We start from the raw sequence: 20,373 nt of genomic DNA, 5'->3' as shown, positions 1-20,373 counted from the left end.
AAGCGTTTAACGAGTACAACTCGAATCGTCGATTATTTATTTCCAGCACTTTCTAACGACGACGTAACTTGAGACACGGTCCCGTATATAGGTTCTTAAGAAACGGTTGAATATCTTTGATCGAATGAAAAGAAATACGTAGTTTCTTCGAACAGGAAATTCTTTCGAAATAAGAGACAGTACGCTCTAATTAAGAAAAGCAAAATTAGTTTACACCGGTTGCACGATATACGTCGTACTATTTCTCGAAAGATATAAATTCAAGTAGTTGTACTCGTGTTTCGATCTATGCTACAATAAATTTTATACGAGTGCACCGAGAATAAATTCTACTTGTAGGACGTATCAACGTTATAAACGTTTGTTTAACCCGATACAAAAGTAAAGTTGAAGTCCGATGGTGCGTGTCCCGCGCAGAGTCAACTCACGAATCCCATCGAACCAAAGGGCGAGAGGAAAAAAGTGTCGGTCCCTTGCAGAGAGGTCGGTGATTGGCTGCCAAACACCCTCTTCGTGATTCCTGTCGATCGATTGGCCCCACTGCATCGGCTTCAATCACGCTTTTCATTAAGCCTCGCCGGACAACGGCGGCTAAAAGAGAAAGAGAGAAACCGAGATCGAATGTCCGGCGTTCCGTGCGTCAACCGGAGGAAGCTGCTTTCGTGGCGTTTCCACTTTCGACATCGATCACGGGAGAAACTTCGACCGATTAAAGATCAACCACTCGTTGCGATCGATCTTCTCCTATCTAGCATTCGTCCTATCACCTGTACAATTTCCTCGTTCAAAGATAAGCACTTTTAAAATCTTAAAATGGCGAGAAGGAGAGGGAGGAGGGAACAGCGCTCAATTAACTTCCGCATATCGAGTCGAACGATGAGTTCATTCGTTTTTCATTAACGTATACATTTCGGAGAATGTTGTAGAAATTCTCGAAGAAAGGCGAAGATACGCGTACGCGATCTTTTTTCGAGTTAATTCTTCGGTTAATTTCCGCGTGTAATAAAGAAACGGAGGAATAAAACGAACTCGACAATTTTCGAGGAACGAGAGGAAAATTTTCACCGATTGTTGCTGCTGGATTTTAAAACGGAATATCGTTGGGAAATTGATTAGGCGTGGGATATCGGTCTGGCCGTAAAACCGCGATTAATTTCCGGCTAAAACGTATCCCGACGACAGCTTAACGAGGCAATTTAACATCGAGTCGAACGATTACGCTACACACGAGCATCGGAACGCATTTCGGAGGGTATCTCGCGTATAATGAGCGATCGATATTCGGAGAATATAATAAGGACGCAGAAGTCGAGAAGCCTGCAAGAACCGGGAGTTCCTCTTTGTCAAAGAATTCTTGCCAACCGGTAATCTTCCCCTCGGAATGCTAATTTGGCTGGCGTGGTTGGATCGTCGAGGCTCTCGCCCTCGCGACTTTCGAATTTAATTCGCAGGAAATTCCTGCCTTCGAACGGATTTCGTAGTGTACACGCACGTGGCTGTTTCGTGTATTTCGCATCCGCTTAGAACGCGATCGTTAACGGTGGTTGCTCGTTAACGTGACAAATCGCTTGTCAAGACGACGTGTCGCGCCTCTCTGCCTCCTATGCTTTGGATTAACCTTTGTCCTCGTCTCCGTGATTCTATTGATCGACCTTCGACGATCGAGTTTTAGATACATACATTTTATTACACCCAAGTGAAATCACAATTTGATATGTTGACACGTATTGATGAGTTTAATAAATAGAACATCAGCCTCTAAAAGATTACGGGATACGCCGTCGTTCTTGGCGAACACGTCCTCTATCTATCGTTCCGAAAAATACTATTTCGCGTATAATGTGACTTTACTCGAAAGATAGGAAACACGTGGAACCTTCAACGTATTTGAAGATATCTCAACGTATGTTAGAAAACGAGGATAAACCATAACGTTTCTCGCACCTAGTGCTTTATGAAAATTAAAGAAAGATTTCATCCTTTCTAAACTACTGTAGTGATGTGCCTCTGAATAAATTAAAAGTAAAATACATTAAGGGACTTCTCAGTGACTATAATTTATGTGGAAAGTACATTTTAAACGCAGGAGTCATAGGCTTAAATAGCGGAAAATGTAGATCGTAATAAAACCATCTTGCTGTGGCACAGGAATCCTAATTTACCATATTTAGAGCGCAACGACGCTGCTTACGTATGTACCCCAGCAGCCTATCTAAGAAGGGTAATTCTAGCCACGGTTGAAATCATTAAAAATGAGCGGTTAGGAAGAGTTAACGACGCCTTTAGCCATCGTAAAAGCCGAGCTACGTTCATTTTTCATCGAGGACGTCACTATGGGTCTGCGACTCGTTTCTTCAGTCAGGTTAATCATTTTTAAAGAGCCGACCGCAGGTGTCCCTTCTCGTGATCTTATATTAAACAAAGAGAGGGACGGAGAAAAGAAAAGAAAGGAACGACGAAGGGTTCGAATTTCGTAGGCATACGAGCGAGGTGGTTTCCGACTGAGAATTAAATTTTCCGCGAGAGAGGGAAATCCCCTGCGTAGAGACAAGCAGCAGCGAAATAATGAAACGAACGGGCTGGCACAACTTGCTTTGCATACGAGTGACATTTTTCACGTCTGTCAAGAATCTGACGCGACCCGGTGCTCCCCTATCCGAAATTAGAGAAGCGTCTCTCGCGATCCATGCCACCGATTACCGCCCTCCAAACCCGCTTCCACTGTGAAAAACGCCAACAGTACGCGCTCCTGCATTTTTTCCTTTACTTTATTCAAGGGAGGAAGATATCGGGGGTTAGGCTCCACTTGACAAATCAACGAAATCTTCCCGGTGTCCTGGTTACGCTTCTCGAGGTTCAGAAAGTTCGACACTTACGTGCAAGCGCAAAGGTATACGTAAATCGCGAGACCAATAACTCGGTACCTTTCGTTCAAAATCTCTCTTACCTTTCCCTTCCACGTGAAAAACATAAAAGTACGGTAGGTTTCTTGACTCGACTTCGACCCATCGTACGTTCGATAAACATTTTGTTCTATTCGTTGAAACGCAACAGCAATGTCTCGCTAAAGCGCCAGTGAAATTCCAAAATTTGTTATACAACGCGTACAATGTGGACAGTTCTACGCTAAGCGTCCAAATACTTTCGTGAGATTACGCAGGTTAACGTTGCAAACTAAAATATGTAAAAAGATACCAGTACGTATCTAGCCTCGTTATTACATGGACGACGATCGTTAATTCTCTTTATATGCGTTACATTCTGCCTGATGTCTAAACGCCGGTGGATACCTGAAGAATAATAGTCAGGTATCCAGGCATGTCCGCCATAACTCTTACCCTTACCCCCGTGAATTTCCTCGCTAATGTTGTGCCAACAGCGAGAATTTTTTTCCTCTCTCTCTTTCGTCGCGAGCACCCGCCACCGATAAATTCGTCGCCCTTCGTCACCGCCTATCCTACGTTTTCGAGCGCCACCCTCTCCGGTGGCGCATATTAATCGTCGCGGATGCAACGGTTCCACGCGATAGCTTTTTGTCTCGAATTTGCCGCATTGCAGGCCGCGATTCATCGAGCGAGCCACTTCCCTTCCGATTCTCCATGGGAATCGAGTTACAAGAGGGAGAAAAATTGAAAAAGATAGGGGGAGAATCTTTGCAATTAAGCGTAACTTATTTATAGACCAAGCTGTCGAGGTCCGCTTTGCGAAATCAAAGGTGCAAAGCCTTCGCAGACGAAGCGGAATCGGAGGAAAATTAATGAAACATCGAGGAAAGGGTCGCGTGCGCGCGACAGAGAGCGGAAGAGAGAGGGAGAGAGAGAGAGAGAGAGAAAGAGAATAAAAGGGATGGGGCAAAGGTGGTTCGTTCTGGGAGTCTCTGGCTAACTAGAGAGGCCTTTGAGCGTCTGAGTTCGGCTCAGCAGATCTGTAAACCAATCAGTGACGCCTCGTCGATACGTAAGGCTAAGTCGGCGTAACCGGATCGCTCGACTAAACTGCTTACTTGATTATGGCGTTAGTTAGCGCCCCGTGGCCGCTCGTCTGTGTCAAGGTGGTACCAACCCCTACATTCCGATCACGTAGATCGGTCCATTGACGATGGATTCGGCGCTGACATTTAGGACACGTTTCTTCGACATTGATTTTTCTCGTTCCAACCTCCCCTAAACGTTGTTCTTTATTTACTTTCCTTTTCAGGAGGATTTTTTTTTACCACTTTGACTGCTTAAATTTCGATTTTTTAAGAAAAACAACGCACGTAATATAGTCACCGTAGGAGTCGTTCGCGTTAGGTTAGAAATAAAGCGCGTACACGTGGATCGGTGTGGTCCTCGGGAGGTTGGAAGGGGAACACGGTGAAGACAGTATACGTAAGAACGGCGACTAAATTTTTGCTACGATAATCCATACGCGTTGCTCTCTTCTACCACGGAAATAATCTCGGGATGGAGTTCGAGTTATTCGATAGGTTCGAGCGTGACCAAACATCTCCGATTCTGCGTTTTCCCTGTTCTCTCTAAGCCAGAGGATTGCGGGATTTCCAAGGCCTATCTATTGTCGCAATTAGATGGTTCGTTGCGATTATCGACACGGCGTTGTCCGATCTGTCGCGGCCAGGTCGCGTTATCGTTCGAATTGCCATCGAAATACTATCGGTTTCCAACCAACCGTAACGACAAGGAAAACGATGCTTTGACCACGCGTAATTATTTCTTATTTTGTCGGATGAATTTTGTGAAACTGAGAAGTACGTTGGTGAGACAAACCGTACGAGTAAAAAGATGTAATTTGTAAATATTTAAAAATTCGTCCGCTGCTTCCCCCGAGTCTATTCTAGCGGTCAACGTAGCTTCGCTAGAAGTTTGTCTACTTTTTGTGTACTCTACGTGGAACTTTCCTATAACCCAATACTTCTACGATAATAATAATTCAACAGAAGATTTAATGTCAGCGTCTCCTTGGAAATTATTTACACCGAAACCTAAGTCAAACATCGTAAAATAAGATGACGATTTTCCTTGAAAAACAACGTACTGTTTGATCGTAAAATTCGCTGATTTCGGAGTGGCTTGGAAATAGCCGGTGACGCAACTTTCGCCAGGCAAATCGTTCGCTAATGTGCTACATACCTCTGTCTCCTTCTCTCTTGTCGTCGCTCGAGGAAAGAGACAAAGGCCTGTTCCTCGAGGATCGTTCGCAGAGAAGCTGGGAATACCGGCGTAAACGCGAGTTCTTGCTCAGCCGAGTCTAACGTACGAAGAAAAAATATCGTTGGCTAATATTTACCCACCGACAGCACTACGATTGCGAAGGAGCATTCTTACCGCGAATCGTTTATCGTTAATGCGATTAAGCAGACGCGTGATTCACTTCAAAGTAGACGTTAATAACGTTGACAATAACGTTGGCGAACGTGAGCCGAGAATTATCGAATTTTCGAAATACACAGGCAAATCGTTCGTCTTCTTTACCCTCTGTTCTTGATCTCGAGATAACTCGGGAATTATCGTTTTTTAAATATTTGCACGAATAACATTCCACCGAACGGAAATATAATAAAGATTCTCACGTGTTAATTTTTATTCTTCGACGCTGCTTTTATTTTATTTAACGCTATTGCTGTAAATAGCGGAAATAATTTTTGAAAAAGATGATCATCTTCCGATCGGTGTAGCGCATCCGTAAGGTGCACTTGGGATTCCTAGCAGCGTCGAAAGTGTTTCTCGCTCCTTGACTTTTTGACAACAACAAGAACGTACATTTCCCCTACCTGCTGATATTAAAATTCATGTACCACATTATACGTATATGAAATAACATAAAACGTCTTTGGTACGAGTCGTCGATAGTTCGTACAAGTATACAGCAATGTTTTTACGATAAATATACCATACTATGGTCTATGTATGGAAATGAAGAGCGTAGCGATGATCGATCATGAATATACCTGTGCACGCGACGCGACCCGAAATTCGTCGATTTATAGCCAGTGTTTAATACCAAACGAGAGGATGGAGGACTGTAAATTCCATGGATGGAGCGGCGAAAAGCGGTGGCAACCCTTCGGCAGGCCATTCTCTCTGTTTCAGGACGTTATCGCGTCTCCCGCAGGGAACGCGACCGGCCTCCCGAGATTATCCGTATTGGGGAGCGAAGCACGCGGTGTCGAGACAATGCCGGGATTTTCGGCCCGCTCGATGCGCCTCTGTTCCTCTCGATCCCGACTCCCTTCGTAGTTAGCGGCATGCGTGACTCCGCGAATGGATCTCGCGGGGATTTCGAGCGTGCACGAGCGAACAATCCTCTATGGAGGACGGGCAAAGGTCCAAGGCCGATCGATTCTACGGATTTTCCTGAAATTGATGGATAAGGAAGGGCCAACAGGATCTCGACGCTTGAACATAGGATACATCGCTCGAGACTCGATACGATGTTAATGAAAAACAAATCTACCTCGTAACTGGTAAAGTATGGAGACAATGGAAAGCCAGAAATTGTCATTCACGGCCAAGTGTTTCGATTTTGTTATTTGTACGATTGATATTTACAGTTTTAACGATCGGCCAAATAAAGATAAAAAATATACTAAAGTCGTTGTCAAATCGTTGAAAGTTCGATATCGAGTAAAAGTTCGAATACTGTAGGGGAATCGGCGATTCGAAACGGCAGACTCATCGATTCTAGGATTACGATTTACCAAGCTGCGTTATATCGGAAAAACAAATAGAAGGGAAGATTGCATAAAAAGCGAAGCGGGAAAATCGAACGATAATAAGTTACGTACACGCGCGGTAATAATTTACGCAAGTGCGGCCATTAAACAAAGCGCAAACAGTGGCGATAAATCGCGGAAAGTACCTGTCGTAAAATATCGCGGCGTATTTTTTCACGGCAAATATCCATGAGAAACACGAAGTTATTTCACACCGCTTCCTTTTCGTTCGAATTTGTTAGCATCCGTGATATATATCCACTCAGAGGCTTTTTCGGTGCTAGCGCTGTTTCCGGAATTCTTCAGCGTTGAATCTCGATGGCGAAAGGGGCCGTGAACCCGTTAAATCTCCGCCAGCGGAGATGGTTTCTTTGACCGACACGGCGAATGTCATTTTTCTCACGGGTTAGTCGATGCCCCGAGCTATCGATATCATTCGCAGACTTCCGCTATACCAGCGCAAACAAACGCCCGCGTCAGCCGATCCTCGCGGACGAGGTCCACTTTACAGAGGGTGAATTCTCTTAACGTTCTCTGCTTCCATCCCCTTTGAATCCTCTTAGCGCTTCGGGGTCGAGCAAAAGTACTTTCCAGTCGATCGATTTCCATCGAAACGGAATCCGTTTCTTCTCGCTCACGTCCAAGGAATCGTTCTTCTTAACCGAGTTCTCTTTGACGGCTTTCGATTCAGGTTAGAAGAGGATTTAGGTCAAGTGTAACCTTCGACCGATATCGTTGGGTTAAGAAATTTAATTTTGAGATATCTAATCTTACTTTTTATTCTTTGTACGTATACGAAGTTTATTTGCGATCGATCCCACAGTTATAGAAGATTACAAACAAACGCGGTGTTGGTCATTTAATTTTATGAGATAGAAATTTCCGATAATAATCTTTGCTGTCGAGCGTATAAAAGAGCGTATAAAATAAAACCATATACGCACGTGTTCTAAAATTAACCCTTCGAACGATCGCTAAAGTTATCAAACTTGCTGGACAGAAGCGTTCATCTTTTTTACGCCTAAAATTTGCATACGTGCGAATCCATGAAACAAACTTACTTTCGACTCTATTCCTAGAATTTCCAGAGTGTCCTTAGAATTCGAGAGATGGTGGAGAACACGAGGAAAGATCGTTCGTCGAGTTCCTCGAGTTGGGACAGAAATTTTCATTGAGCCCACAAGTGGCTCGTTACTCGGGCCTTCTTTTTTCCTCCCCTTTTTTCCTCCGAACGATCCCCCATCGACTATTTCCCGAAATGGGCGTTCGTTCGTACGAATGATCGGGAAATCGATTGGAAAAATGATTGGGTGGCATGTCGGACAGAATCGTCGGATCCGTCGAGCGGGACGAACGAAATAACGGCCGTGAGCAAGATAAATACGTTCCTCGGCAGAGGGGGAATGATAAAGAAACGACAGAGATTTCTATTAGCCTCGACAAGGATCTCTATGCTCGACAAACTTCTCGGTTTTCATTCTTCGATCAGCGTAACAGGCCAGCTAAGAAATCGAGCAACGATCGATTTCGCTGGTACTTTCGCGTATTCGCCACGATCGAGTCACGAACGATAATGGACATCCAGCGGAATATATCCTCGCTGATCCTGTGTTGGTTACCTGTAAACGCAGCCACTGCTGATCCTTCCGCGTGAATAATCGTGTCATTGTATCTACTGCAGCATGTAGAGCGAGTGAAAAGTCTCGTAATGGACACGCGTGTTGGAAAAATCTACATTTGGAGATAGACGGGAATTTTTAATATATTTTAATATATTTCTTGAAAATACGTGCTACACACACGAAACATATTCGTTAACGCGTTTTTGCGAATATGAAGTATATTCATTAACACGTGTGTACTGAAAGTTACACGAATTGGAATACAAATATATTTAACGCGCCATGTAACCATAAATTTACCTTTTTAGAGGTTCTATAATTACATTTTTATATAATTTAACACGGTCGGTTAACGCGAATAAACAAGCATACTCGTTTCACTCGCATCGAATATTCGTACAAAGTCCGCCGTTTGAAAAAAGTTTTTTTTCAGGATTATCGTTTCGGCGGATTTTCCTAAAACACGCGTGTTATTCCGAATTCCATCACGAAATTCTAACTCAGGTCGTTCGAGGAAATTCGTAAGTATTACCCTGCGCGAACACGCGAAAGTAAGATCGAAAGGAGAGGAAGAGTCTTGGTTTTCACGGGTCAAAATGGTATTGGATCGAATGGCCTCGCGAGAGTTTGCTTACCTCTGTTTACCCGGCTTTTTTCCCATCTACCCTCCTTTTCATTAATTAGCCCAGGATAAATACGAGCCGATTGAACAGCCTGCTTCTTTCTACACGCGCTAGCCCCTTCTCGTTCAGCCAAGAAGCCACGGCAAAGCCCTTCAGGCAGTATTTCCTAATCCACCGGAACCACCGTCAAGCATTTGCCTAGAAAGTATCCTCGTACGCTTCATAATACCCCTAACATTAGGGGTGAAGCTTTTTTAGGCCGGCTCTACTATATTCCAACTACATCCCCTCGTGTTCCGTGTTAAGCACGTAAAACACACGCTTCGGATTTCTTTACAGTTCGATAAAAAATCGCGTTCCAATTGAAGGGCTCGCGACAAAAACGGTCCTTGTCTATGTTTGTCTTCTCTCGGCAAAGAATATTTTAACTAACGTCTTTAATTTCCGCATTTCCATCTCTTCGACAAAATGTTCATCGTACCGTATTACGTGACCAAGGTCCACCGGTAAAAATACCAATGTTTTCTAAAAAAAGCAGGCGAGTACAACTTTCAGCGGATGAATCGAACTAGATTACGTTTCTTTACTCGTGCTTGCCGAAATCCGCGGTCCAGCTGCAAGTTCCCCCGTTACCTGCTGTCTGTTATTTGAACCGTCAATCTACGCGTAACGAAATAGTAGCCTGGAACGAAAAGTCCGTGTTTCAAATCATAGGTTCGTAATTGTACGCATGTCGCACCCAAAAACCGTATATACTTTACAATAGAAGGAACAAAGAGACAGTTCCCCTTGTAGATCTGGTAGGAAATCCCGCAAAGACCGAATTATAGGTGGTGGAATTTCATAGCGGAATGTCGCTTTGATCCAGTGTTCGTTCGAGCAAATGGTGCGTTGGCTAAGAGGCAGGAATAAGCCCGCGATAATAATATACGCAGTGCGTAAAACGCGACCGGAGTATGACTCTATATCTCGTCCTCTTTCTGTTTCGTCTCCCTAACAAAGATACGAGAAACTTGGCACGGCGTAGTTGATCCGGCCGCGGCCATGTTGCTCGCTGCGGAAATTTCGCAGTCACCCCCTTGTCGGTCCTCTCCCGATAACAGCTTGCACGACAAGTGAACTAACAAAGGGGAGTAATCTGCGTCCTGGAAATTCGCCTGCGGAATTTCTGCCCACGGTCTTTCGGGAATCTACGTAAGCTCTCTGTTGAAACTTTTTTGCAGCTTTGTGGGACAAGAGCGGTGCTAAACCGCTATACGGTTCTTTCGCCGAAGAACCGACAGATCTTCGCAAAAACATGAAATCGCACAAATTCTCTCAGCGTGATCGTTAGCGAAATTTTATTCATGCATCCTTTGTACTTTTGCATCTCTAAATTTCCTTAATAATTATTAATAATTTCTCCAGAAAAATCTACGCACGACGCATGAAATTTGTAAAATCGCAAAACTCCCCTCGCTCGTTTACCAAGCCTCGTAGATCGCATCAATCTTACGCAAACACGTACGTAATCGACGGAATGCGGTGCAACGCGTCGTCGTTGGGTATGCAACGAGGGAATCAAGGTCACAGGGCGAAAAACGGAGCGCACGTGGCACGCGACGCATTTTCACAACGATGTGATCGTACAGATGGGGCGGTCGAACGTAGGGGTGAGCTCCAGCGGCCATGTCGGTTCCCAATTAAACAAATGCCCGCTGGAAACTCGAGCAACCCCTCGAGCAAGCCAGGCTTGCTTCGTCTCTCTCTCTCCCTCTCTCTCTCTCTCTCTCTGTCTCTCTGGCAGACGGTCTGTCGTTCTTCGTTCAACCGCAGAAGGGGAATCGGCGGAGCGCACGTGTCGAGCAGCATGCGAAATTCGAATCGAGGTTGGTTGCTCGCCGGTGTATGCGTTTACATACGCTCTACCTTTCATCTCTCGAGTGCGTTACACGCGCGCGAATCGCTGCGGGTCCCTCGCGAGTGTTGCCACACGCGTGCAATCGCCTGCACGTGCATGGAATTTCTAATTAGCCATCGTTTACAGACTGCCGTCTTACTGGAAAGAAGCTTGCTATTGATACGATATCGTTTCGTTTATCGATGTTTTGTAATCGTTTGGATACAGCTACGGCAAATGCATTTTCCAAATATTTCGAAAGAATCGAATGCAGCAAGTAGAACTTGGTTTATTATCAGAAGAGAACGAGGGTCAAATTAGTTCCGATAGCCAAGCAGTTCCGATAACAGAAGCTTGGTAGGAGGTATTCCCTCTAGCTTTTTTTGGTACGTGCTTCGTATAAGAAAATGTGAAGCTCTGAACTCAATATCGATAACGACACTAACGTTACGAGATAATCGGACATTTTAAAATATATGTTTTTGTGTAAAACGTAGGATTCGATTCACATATCGTAACGTATTTCATCTATCTCATCGTGTGTAAGTCGCGTGATACCTTCTCATAGAACAAAGATGGTTAATGGCAGACGCTCCTAAACGAAGATTTCTCCGCAAACAAAACGCCATGGCGGTATGGTAAATAAATCTCTCGTCGAGTTCGAGAAAGCGAAACGCAAACAGCGGTCTCTGACGCAGATAACCCTTCTACTTGTAATTAGAAACATTCGAAGACGACAGAGGTTCGAACGCTACGATGCGATAAACTTTTCTTTCAATTGACATTATCGGTGGACCTTTCTTAGTTTATCGCGATCTCGCGTCTCGTTTTATTGGACACGGAACGAGGAAAAGGAAGGAAAGAGTGGGAGACAGCGGAGGGAAATGTTGCAAGGCCCGAGCGTTTTCGACTTGTGCGTAAATTACATTACGCGTCCAAATATTGGAGCGCCTCTTCGCTTCTCGAGACGGGTCAAACTGTTTGACTTTGCAACTTGTTCTTGCGCACGGAACTCGCTTTCGTACCGTAACGTCTGGCTTGTCAGCAGTCGGACAATGGCTGCTACCGCTAATCCCGAAAACGGCTCAAAGCAAATGTTTTTGTCAGGTTCCGGACGATGGAACGAGTTGCGACGTTTTACAATCTTTAGAGGAAGTTGAGAGTTCCACGGCAGGCAGTAATGCACGATAATTTGTATCGTTTTCGGTACCTACGCTCCTGATTAGGGTTTCTGCAACGCAACATTGTTTTCGCAAAAGCTAAATCGTTTGAAATGAAACTTCTAGCGTTTGATTTTTCAATCCATTTTTTATTTTAATACAAATAAAATGACAATAATTCGAATATCCGTTAATTGGAAGATAGAACTATTAAAATAATATATGTAAGCAAGAAATTAAGAATTTTTCGTGACGAAAAGAGTTTCGCGAAAGGAGGCAACATTTGTACTCTTATTCAATACTTTACGTCTATCGCACGATGACGCTTTCTCATTTTTATAACAAATCGAACTTCACACTCGAGCAACAAGAAAATATGTAGAGGAAAGTTCAGCACCGTGTTATCTACATTTTTACTAGATAGAAAATCAACGATGATGGTTCCTGTATGTGTCCCTGTAAGTGCCATTAAAAGCCAGGATTTTTAGAGTTGTTTCGATCGTAAAATCCGAGCGATCGTCGAACGTTTCCTATTACACTGGCTTATGGGAACACACATGCCACTATCACCGCCATATCTGGCGTATCCTTCTTTGCAATAACAGGCATCGTTACATCTCTAGAAACATAACATCAATGACGTCCATTTTTCTAAACTCATTGAACAAAACTGATTTCTCGATTAATTTCAACTCACGATATTGATAATGGGACAACGTTGACCTAAAGTAGCGCAAGTTGTTTGACAGGCCGATCCACAATGATATTCCTCGTTTGGCCTGTTACAGACTAGTCTTGCAGCCGATGTAGCTAACAAAATTTATTTATTAATTATTAAATTAATTATCGTTATTAAATATCAACTATTTAACGATCTAATATTATTCTTAAAATAAAATTCTTAAAAATAATTCTTAAAATTCTCAGCTGATAGATTCGTTCGTTTATTTTTTATTGCAAGCACTGTAGATTGAAAATTTAAAATACTAAACACAGCTACACCTGAGCAAATAAATAGACATCGCAAGACTTACCGGTACAAAGCACCATCAAAGCGATGAACAATACACAAACGAATCGAAACATGTTAGCGAAATATGTACCGTTAGTTTGTTAGTGGTCTTGTCAGAACTGGCGAACACAGGCGACAATGGCAGCTTATATACGTAATATAATACACGTTGCATATATGTTTTTCCCCACATATTGTATTCAATCTACATAAACAGAAAATAACTACGGCAATATAGTAAGACTTCACGTTTTTGTGTGCGTGATTTTCTTCTTTCCTCCTATTAAATACAGTCGCAATAGTTGATGCACGTACACAGATAAGTAGGCGATAATCAATTAATCATCGAATTGACTGCGCGAATAAATTTCCCTTAAATCCCCTGAATATATTAGGAAACCTCGCGTTTCTTTTTATTGTTGGTATTCCTTTTCTGTTATCATTTCGTCGCTTCTATCTTTCTACTATCGTAACTCTTTCCTTTTTTGGTATTTTGAAGTGGTATTTTACGTTGCTGTCTATTCGCAATCGGTCGTGTAAGAATTAAAAGTGACTCATTTTCTGTTCCAAATGAACGAGATAACACGTCCAAAGTGGTCATGAAAATGGCATTACCTTCCACTGTGCGAAGACGTAAGGGAATTTTGTTTACCGTTTTCACGAACATTGTTCCGCTTAACTCAACGTCGGGTATTCCTACGTTCGTGCATGCACGCGAATTATTCTTTATCTAAAAAATTCCCTGTCATACTTATCGTGCATGACTATTTAGGGAGACTCGCTTTTTCGTGGCTTGAATCGCGATGTCCTCTATGATACGGCTTTCTGTAGATGTAAACGCGTTAAAGTTGATGATTTATATTTGTAAAGAATCGCTAATGTTACGACATAATAATACCACTACCAGAACAATCTCTATTTTACGTATAAATATCTATTATATTATATATAAATTATCAGGATTTACGCGTCATATCATGGAGGACATCACGACTCAATGACAGTTCAAGCCGTAAAAAATGGGAATCTTGTTAAATGATTATGAGCAATCACGGTAGATCCAACATGCAAGTTTGCAGATAAACAGCAATTCGCACGCACCTATGAGCGTACCAATTATGTTTTAATATTTACTTTGAAATTTGTTATTATCATATTTATAAAATGTAACCGGTAAATTGTCGTGCAGAGGAACCAAGAACAATGAAACGGAGAATTTAATAAAAAAAAAAAAAAACCGAGATGACGTAGAAAATTCATATATTATGCGTATAAATTCAATCTGAGCGAGTCATTAAAATTTTTCTAACGTTATCGCACTAAGTTCAGAGATCATCTCTGCCAAGGCTATTTTCTCAGCGAAAATCGTATACATGTATATGTTGCAGATGTTGATCTATCCAGTGGGAATAGAAACGCCTCGCGTATGAAGTTGTTTAGAAAAACTTGTTTGAATGAATAGAAAACGTTTAGTATTGTTGAAAGCAGAGAGACGCTGATTGGACGCGTTAATACCAGGTCAGTGTGTCAGAGCGGGCGTTTCATGGGGGGCAAAATGGTGGCCCTTGATTTGGCACAAAGGAACTATGCCTGCCTCCTGTGACGTGACATTACAGAGGGGTGCGAAGTGGAGTAAAGAACGAAGGGAGGTCGGCGTGCAAGGAAGAGGGGAAACACTAGCCGAGGAGGGTAACTCGAGCAATTTCAATCAAGTTTTCCGCTGTCAGTGACTACTGGTCCTTGTTGACGAGAAACCAGGCTTTCTTTCAGCTTGGAAGCGTCCAATGAAAACGCTAAGTACATGGAACGGATCGATATCGAAAAATGGCAGGGTTTATCGATGGTTCTCTTCGAGCGATTAAAGTTAAACGTTGCAAGGAACTGCGATTAATACGTACATTTGGTGTACCATCGCTTTCTTGCTGAATGAAATACGAAAAAAAAGAAAGGAATTATCGGTAAGAAATAGAAAGAAACGAGGTAATAAATTTCATAAAAGGGAGTTCGATTCTAGAGAAACGAATTATTGGACAGGAGGGGTGAGCGTAGAAAGGAAGCGAAATGGAGAAAGTCGGTGCTGAGTGCTCAATAATAAATAGCATTTTGACTGTCGGATATTCGATTGTAAGCGCTGGGTTTCGCTGAATAAAACGCGGGAAAAGAGGAACTCGACCCTCGAGCGCGACAGAGAGGAAACTTCGAATCCCTGGCTCGTTGTCTCGGCCGACAACATAATGGCATTTAAGGTAAAAGCAAACGTCGATAGGAGAAGCTCGGCTGGATTGATCGCTGCGCTTGACAAAGTGAACTCGCGACTCTAAAATTTGCCAGTCGAATCGAACGAAGCTCGACCCTTTTCACCCGTTCGAATCGTCGCTAATTGCAGAGTTCTCGCAATATCTCGCGATTGACGGATCGATACGGCAACAATCGTCGAGTCGACGCAGCGATTCCCATCGAGATCGAGATTACGCGAAAGAAAACGTTTGTCCTAGCAGCTTTTCCGATAGCTCCTCTTTTGTGCGTATTTATTTAACTTTCCGATTTTATATGGCAGATAATTTACGGCCATAAAGTTAAAGTAAATTCATTATAATTGGCAGTTATAATTTGAAATAAATACAGGAAAATTAACAAAAATGTTTTCCCATGTATTGAACCATAGTATATAGATGTCAGAAAGTAAAAAACTTTTGGCCTAAAACAAACTGTCAGCTTTTTACACAAGTATGACCATCCGTATGCAATGAATTAGACAATAGAATCACTATAAAACAATAGTAAACACTAAAGGAGACTGATAGATTCGTCTAACAGAGAAATAAAGTACGCGATCGATTATTAACACTAACTGTACGGGATCCGTCAATTTGACGGATTTCAAACTTCGAAATGAAATATCTCAAAAACCATAGCATCAATTTTAACCATTTCGCATCGTAAATTAATCATTTCGTCTAAAGAATTTATACTCACAATTATTTTTTCCTAGGCTTTCTAATTTTTGAAATCATCTTGAAATACCTACCTCTATGAAATCAAATTGACGGGCTAGCTGATTTCATAAACAAATCGTTTTCCAAAGACAGTGTGCAAAAGTTTCAGTTATTGTAGACAATTCCCATTATTGTCTCCGCTTATTGTATGTATTTACAATAGGATAATTGAATTTGGGCATAGTATTTTCTTTCTTTGACCAATCCCCCTTTTTTTAGCAATCATGAGTAAATCCAGAAGATATAATAAGATATTGAATAAAATTGTCAACATCAATGAAGATTGTTCTGAGGATACCGCCGAAGAAGATCAATATGAATTAGGCCAAAACGAAGCTGACAATAAAAGTTCCGAATACACTGAAAGTGGAAAGACAGAAGAATCTTCGAACAGTGAAGAGGAAAACTTCTTGAATGTGTGTCGTAACAAGAAAAGGATGCGTATTTTTTCTAGTTCTGACTCCGCGGATAAAAGGACGAGCATTCCAAGCACATCCCAAAATGTAATGGGTAAAATTAAAATTGTAATTGACGGGATACAGTGGATAAAACTGAAAGCAGATGGATCTAGGGGTAGGACGCCCGTTCGTATGATATTCAAGGATATCACAGGACCTACTGGCTATGCTAAAAGAAATACTATGTTGGGTTGTGTAACCAGTGCTTTCGAATTGATAATTGACAGACACATAATGGAACACATAAAAGATTGCACTGAAATCGAGGCGCTTCGAGTTTTGAAAAAAGACGGATAATCACAGTTGCTGAGTTACGTAGTTTTCTAGGAATTCTATATGCCCGGGGCGCATATGAGGCGAGATCATCGAAAGCCTCCGAAAGATTACAAACAGATAAATTTGCGCTGATATCCGAAATATGGAACAGATTTATAAGTAATAGCCAGGCTTGTTACCAGCCATATGAAAATATCTCGATAGATGAACAATTATTTCCAACGAAAGCCCGATGCAGGTTTACGCAATATATGTCGAATAAGCCTCATAAATTTGGCATTAAGTTTTGTTTTGCAGTTGACGTGCAAACAAAATATATTTTGAATGGTTTCCCTTATATGGAGAAAGATGAAACTCGATGCTCAAGGGAAAAAGAACAAGATGACTTTGTTTTCCTCAAATTTATATAAATCAGAAAACTGCACGCTTGCTGTGTATAAAAGTAAACCCAACGTAAAAGTCCTCCTTCTAAGCACTAAACATACAGGTATACAATTAGAAGACAATTATAAAGGTGTTCCAGAAACCATTGCTTTTTATAATAAAACAAAGTTTGGTGTGGACGTCGTTGACCAGATGGCACGCAAATATAGTGTGAAAGCAGGGAGTTTTCGATGGTCCCTTCAAGTTTTTTCTCAATATTTCAGATTTTGCAAAATAAACGCGTGGAAAGGAGTTCATATTTTGCCAAAGATCAGACGCTTCATTTCTGTCACTTTCAATTGTCAAAAATGCGAAACAGTTACCAAGTGAGTTACTACAAAAAAAAAATAGAAGCAATAATTGTCGTATATATTGCAAAAAGATTGTATGCGGAAAATGCACAAACAAAATTCAGTATATTTGTAAAAAAATGTGCTCAATAAATATGATTACCCTATAGCGTTAATATTATTATCATTTCCGTGATAATTAAAAAAAAAAGACTTTTTACTTATTAATAATTTATTTAAACGTGAAGCCTAATATTATTCAATTCAGACTTAATTTGAATAAATCGACTTTTTAAAGAAAATGAGTATTTTCGTTTACCCATCGATTTGACGAGTCCTTGTAGAGATAGGTACATAAGAAACGCCCGTAAACCTAGTGTTAACAAATATAATCTTCAACCGTAAACTGCGTAGTAAACTGTTTAAAACACGTTGTTGAATAAAAGAGTGTCCCTGATAAAGTCAAAGTTTATGTTAGTGCCCGAATATTCTCGTGACCAACTGTAAATATAAAGATACGAATTTGCATGAACATCCGGAAACGAGCGATTAGTGCAGTTTACGGTTATCGTATTTCGCGAAACTTGGTATTTTACGCAGCGGGATCGGAGATTTTCCACACGTATACTTCGTCTTAGAGATATTTTCCTCGTTCTAATGCATACTTGGTAATTGGATCCGGTTAATATTACGATGGCAATTATTCTTATAGTTGCGTAACTTAATACTAGTTAAGAGCTTAATATCTGACCCGCCGCGACAGTCCTCGTTTCAATAATTTTTACGTAACATTGGGTCGCGGATAATAAAATAAATAAATAAATACTTATCAGGTTAAATCGAATCGAGATACTGTTAAAGTAGTTCGCAAAGAGACGACGCCTCTGCATCTGTGGGTCATCTACGAACGTCGTGGAGCAAATGAGCGGACGAAGTATTTTTGCTGGTGTATTAGTTGGCGAAGAAGAGGAAAATGACGTAAAGAGAAACGGAGATGCGAGAGGATGAACAAAGATCATCGACATGATCAGATGAAAGAAACGAGAAGCCGTATCTAGGTTTCGTAACAGTAGTATATAAAGCCAAGTATTTCGATAAGTTTGTCAGTAGTGTCAGTTGTAAGCTGTCTCGTAAAGGAATCGATAATGTCTCGCATCCTCTTTGTCTTCCTCGCCGTTATGGCTATCTTCTCCAGTAAGTAACTTCTCTTAAAGATTAACGCGATATTTCATATAATTTTATGTCATTAAAAACAAAACATAGAATCTATTCAAACTGTAAAGAAAAACTCTTTTTGTTTCGCCTTCCACCGGGTACAGTCACATATTTCTGTATTTTCAATTCACAAAACGTATGAATAGCTAATTCACAATACGAATCCGTTCACTTCTTCACTCAATTATTTATTTCTGTAACAGCATACTTGCTTTACTTGTACGAACTGTACCATTAACAAAAGCACGAGGCGCTGAATCATTGACAGGCGCCCGCTTAGATTTTACTCTTTTAATTGTTTTCATAAAAATACGAATTTATATAAAAATCTAATCGTTAGCAGATCGATTAGAGATACAGCGAAAAATAATACAGTGATATCGTATTGCTACAGCTTCGTTTGGTCAGCAATGTGGACTGAACGAAGAGTTTAAATCCTGTGGATCGTGCGAGCCCACTTGTGCCAAGCCACGTGTCACCATTTGTACCATGGTTAGTATTAACACGTGAAAAGCACGTTAGAAGGACACGATGAATCGATTTTTCTTAATTCGTTAGATTTATAAATGCAAGCTCCTTAAAAGCAAGTAATAAATCTATGGAATTTTGTAAACGATCGAGTAGAGAATCATTCTCGGAATATTCAATAGGATTACGAAAATACATACTTAATAAATTCCAAAGCCAATAAAGTTTCTGTAAGGTAGAATTGATTGTTGAGTTCTAAAACTCAATGTTTACCATGTTTCTTGCTTGTGGTTTTCATTTGTATTTATATAAATTTAATTACGTTACATTTATTTGCTTTCATTTTTATGGTTTTCTCTGTTCGACGTGTATACTAATTTTTGTTCTCTCATTTTTTTAGGAATGTAAGATCGGTTGTCAATGTAAGGACGGATACTTGAGAAATGGCGAAGGAACTTGCGTTCTTCCAGAAAGGTGTTAACTTCTTCGTTTAACTTATTTGAAACCCATTCTTCACTTTCTCGCTGGCGTTTGCAATCTCTTCGCTGCTACTTTTTTCTTTTCTTTCTTTTTTACTTTACCAGTTTTTAACGAAAACTCAAAATGGAAATGTATTACACTATCTGTTCATGGATTAGTATTAGTCATAAGTTTACCTAAATAAAGACTATAACAATACTATCAAACTGGTGTCTTAAATACCTACTTAAACTGCATCGATCGTTCTCAGTAAGCAAATTCAATGTTTAGAAAAAAGAAATTAAGATTTCAGTGTCGTTACCAATGCCGTGTTAGGTGTAAGTGAGTACTCGTGACGCAAGGTTAAAGTTACAAACACAGGTTAATATCTTTTGGAAATAAGCACACATATAGAGTCACACAATGAATCGCTTTAAATTTGCATAGATTCAAATTTTTATTTCCAGTAATAATTTCAAATTAAATTAAGTTCAATTTTTAGTAAAAAGTTCGGTTCCCTATTTATGCGCTCGTCGCTATAATTCTCCACATTAAAGATAGCGAAATTCTAGAAAAAGTAAAAGTACTTACCATAAAGATAAGCAACGACGACGAAGAGAAAAATAACAGCGGTACGAGACATGTTTGAACGAAGAAACCTGCGATCATAGTGCAATTATGCATGACTGCAATTATAATTGTAATTGTCTGCTTTTATGCTCGATAATTCGTCCTTCTAAAGGCCGCTATCTTTGCTTGTTACGTATTTATCGGTCTAAT

General features: G+C 41.0%; 3 protein-coding genes and 1 long non-coding RNA gene across 9 annotated transcripts in view; 2 read left to right on the top strand and 2 right to left on the bottom strand.

The window, feature by feature from the left end:
* Positions 1 to 20,373, bottom strand: part of LOC143303658 (uncharacterized) — a 139,681-nt gene that overhangs the window by 56,646 nt on the left and 62,662 nt on the right. The gene's annotated exons all lie outside the window — the stretch shown is intronic.
* On the bottom strand, positions 12,125 to 20,291 carry LOC117164531 (venom metalloprotease inhibitor). 2 transcript variants are annotated; one of them, XM_076624669.1, is made up of 3 exons: positions 20,185 to 20,291; positions 12,694 to 12,806; positions 12,125 to 12,615 (listed from the first exon to the last, which is right to left on the bottom strand). In XM_076624669.1, exons 1-3 carry the CDS (start codon positions 20,234 to 20,236, stop codon positions 12,481 to 12,483), a joined length of 300 nt encoding a protein of 99 aa, XP_076480784.1. In that variant the 5' UTR covers positions 20,237 to 20,291; the 3' UTR covers positions 12,125 to 12,480. The 2 variants fall into 2 exon arrangements, with proteins under 2 accessions (XP_076480784.1, XP_033203574.2); XM_033347683.2 differs by lacking the exon at positions 20,185 to 20,291 and adding an exon at positions 13,031 to 13,197.
* Positions 14,403 to 17,716, top strand: LOC117164529 (uncharacterized). Of its 4 annotated transcripts, none has more exons than XM_076624666.1 (4): positions 14,403 to 14,966; positions 15,043 to 15,254; positions 16,001 to 16,150; positions 16,224 to 17,716. In XM_076624666.1, the coding sequence occupies exon 4, from the start codon at positions 16,229 to 16,231 to the stop codon at positions 16,757 to 16,759; it is 531 nt and encodes a 176-aa protein (XP_076480781.1). In that variant the 5' UTR covers positions 14,403 to 14,966; positions 15,043 to 15,254; positions 16,001 to 16,150; positions 16,224 to 16,228; the 3' UTR covers positions 16,760 to 17,716. The 4 variants fall into 4 exon arrangements, with proteins under 4 accessions (XP_076480781.1, XP_076480780.1, XP_076480782.1 ...); XM_076624665.1 differs by having other exon boundaries at positions 15,023 to 15,254; XM_076624667.1 differs by lacking the exon at positions 15,043 to 15,254.
* LOC117164535 (chymotrypsin inhibitor) lies at positions 18,487 to 19,820 on the top strand. The gene is made up of 3 exons (XM_033347688.2): positions 18,487 to 18,645; positions 19,061 to 19,158; positions 19,535 to 19,820. The coding sequence occupies exons 1-3, from the start codon at positions 18,597 to 18,599 to the stop codon at positions 19,613 to 19,615; spliced, it is 228 nt and encodes a 75-aa protein (XP_033203579.1). The 5' UTR covers positions 18,487 to 18,596; the 3' UTR covers positions 19,616 to 19,820.

This window comes from Bombus vancouverensis, chromosome 15 (assembly GCF_051014615.1).
Source record: "Bombus vancouverensis nearcticus chromosome 15, iyBomVanc1_principal, whole genome shotgun sequence".
NCBI classification, from domain to species: Eukaryota; Metazoa; Arthropoda; class Insecta; order Hymenoptera; family Apidae; genus Bombus; species Bombus vancouverensis.
The sequence above is the reverse complement of the archived record's forward strand: the minus strand, read 5'-3'. Positions and strand labels throughout refer to the sequence as shown.

Coding starts and splice junctions, on each gene's coding strand:
- LOC117164535 (XM_033347688.2), top strand. CDS start 18,597: ATGTCTCGCATCCTCTTTGTCTTCCTCGCCGTTATGGCTATCTTCTCC. Junction 18,646..19,060: donor CGTTATGGCTATCTTCTCCA/GTAAGTAACTTC, acceptor GTATTGCTACAG/CTTCGTTTGGTCAGCAATGT. Junction 19,159..19,534: donor GTGTCACCATTTGTACCATG/GTTAGTATTAAC, acceptor TCATTTTTTTAG/GAATGTAAGATCGGTTGTCA.
- LOC117164529 (XM_076624667.1), top strand. CDS start 16,229: ATGAGTAAATCCAGAAGATATAATAAGATATTGAATAAAATTGTCAAC.
- LOC117164531 (XM_076624669.1), bottom strand. CDS start 20,236: ATGTCTCGTACCGCTGTTATTTTTCTCTTCGTCGTCGTTGCTTATCTT. Junction 12,807..20,184: donor CGTCGTTGCTTATCTTTATG/GTAAGTACTTTT, acceptor AAATTTTGTTAG/CTACATCGGCTGCAAGACTA. Junction 12,616..12,693: donor GTTGTCCCATTATCAATATC/GTGAGTTGAAAT, acceptor TTATGTTTCTAG/AGATGTAACGATGCCTGTTA.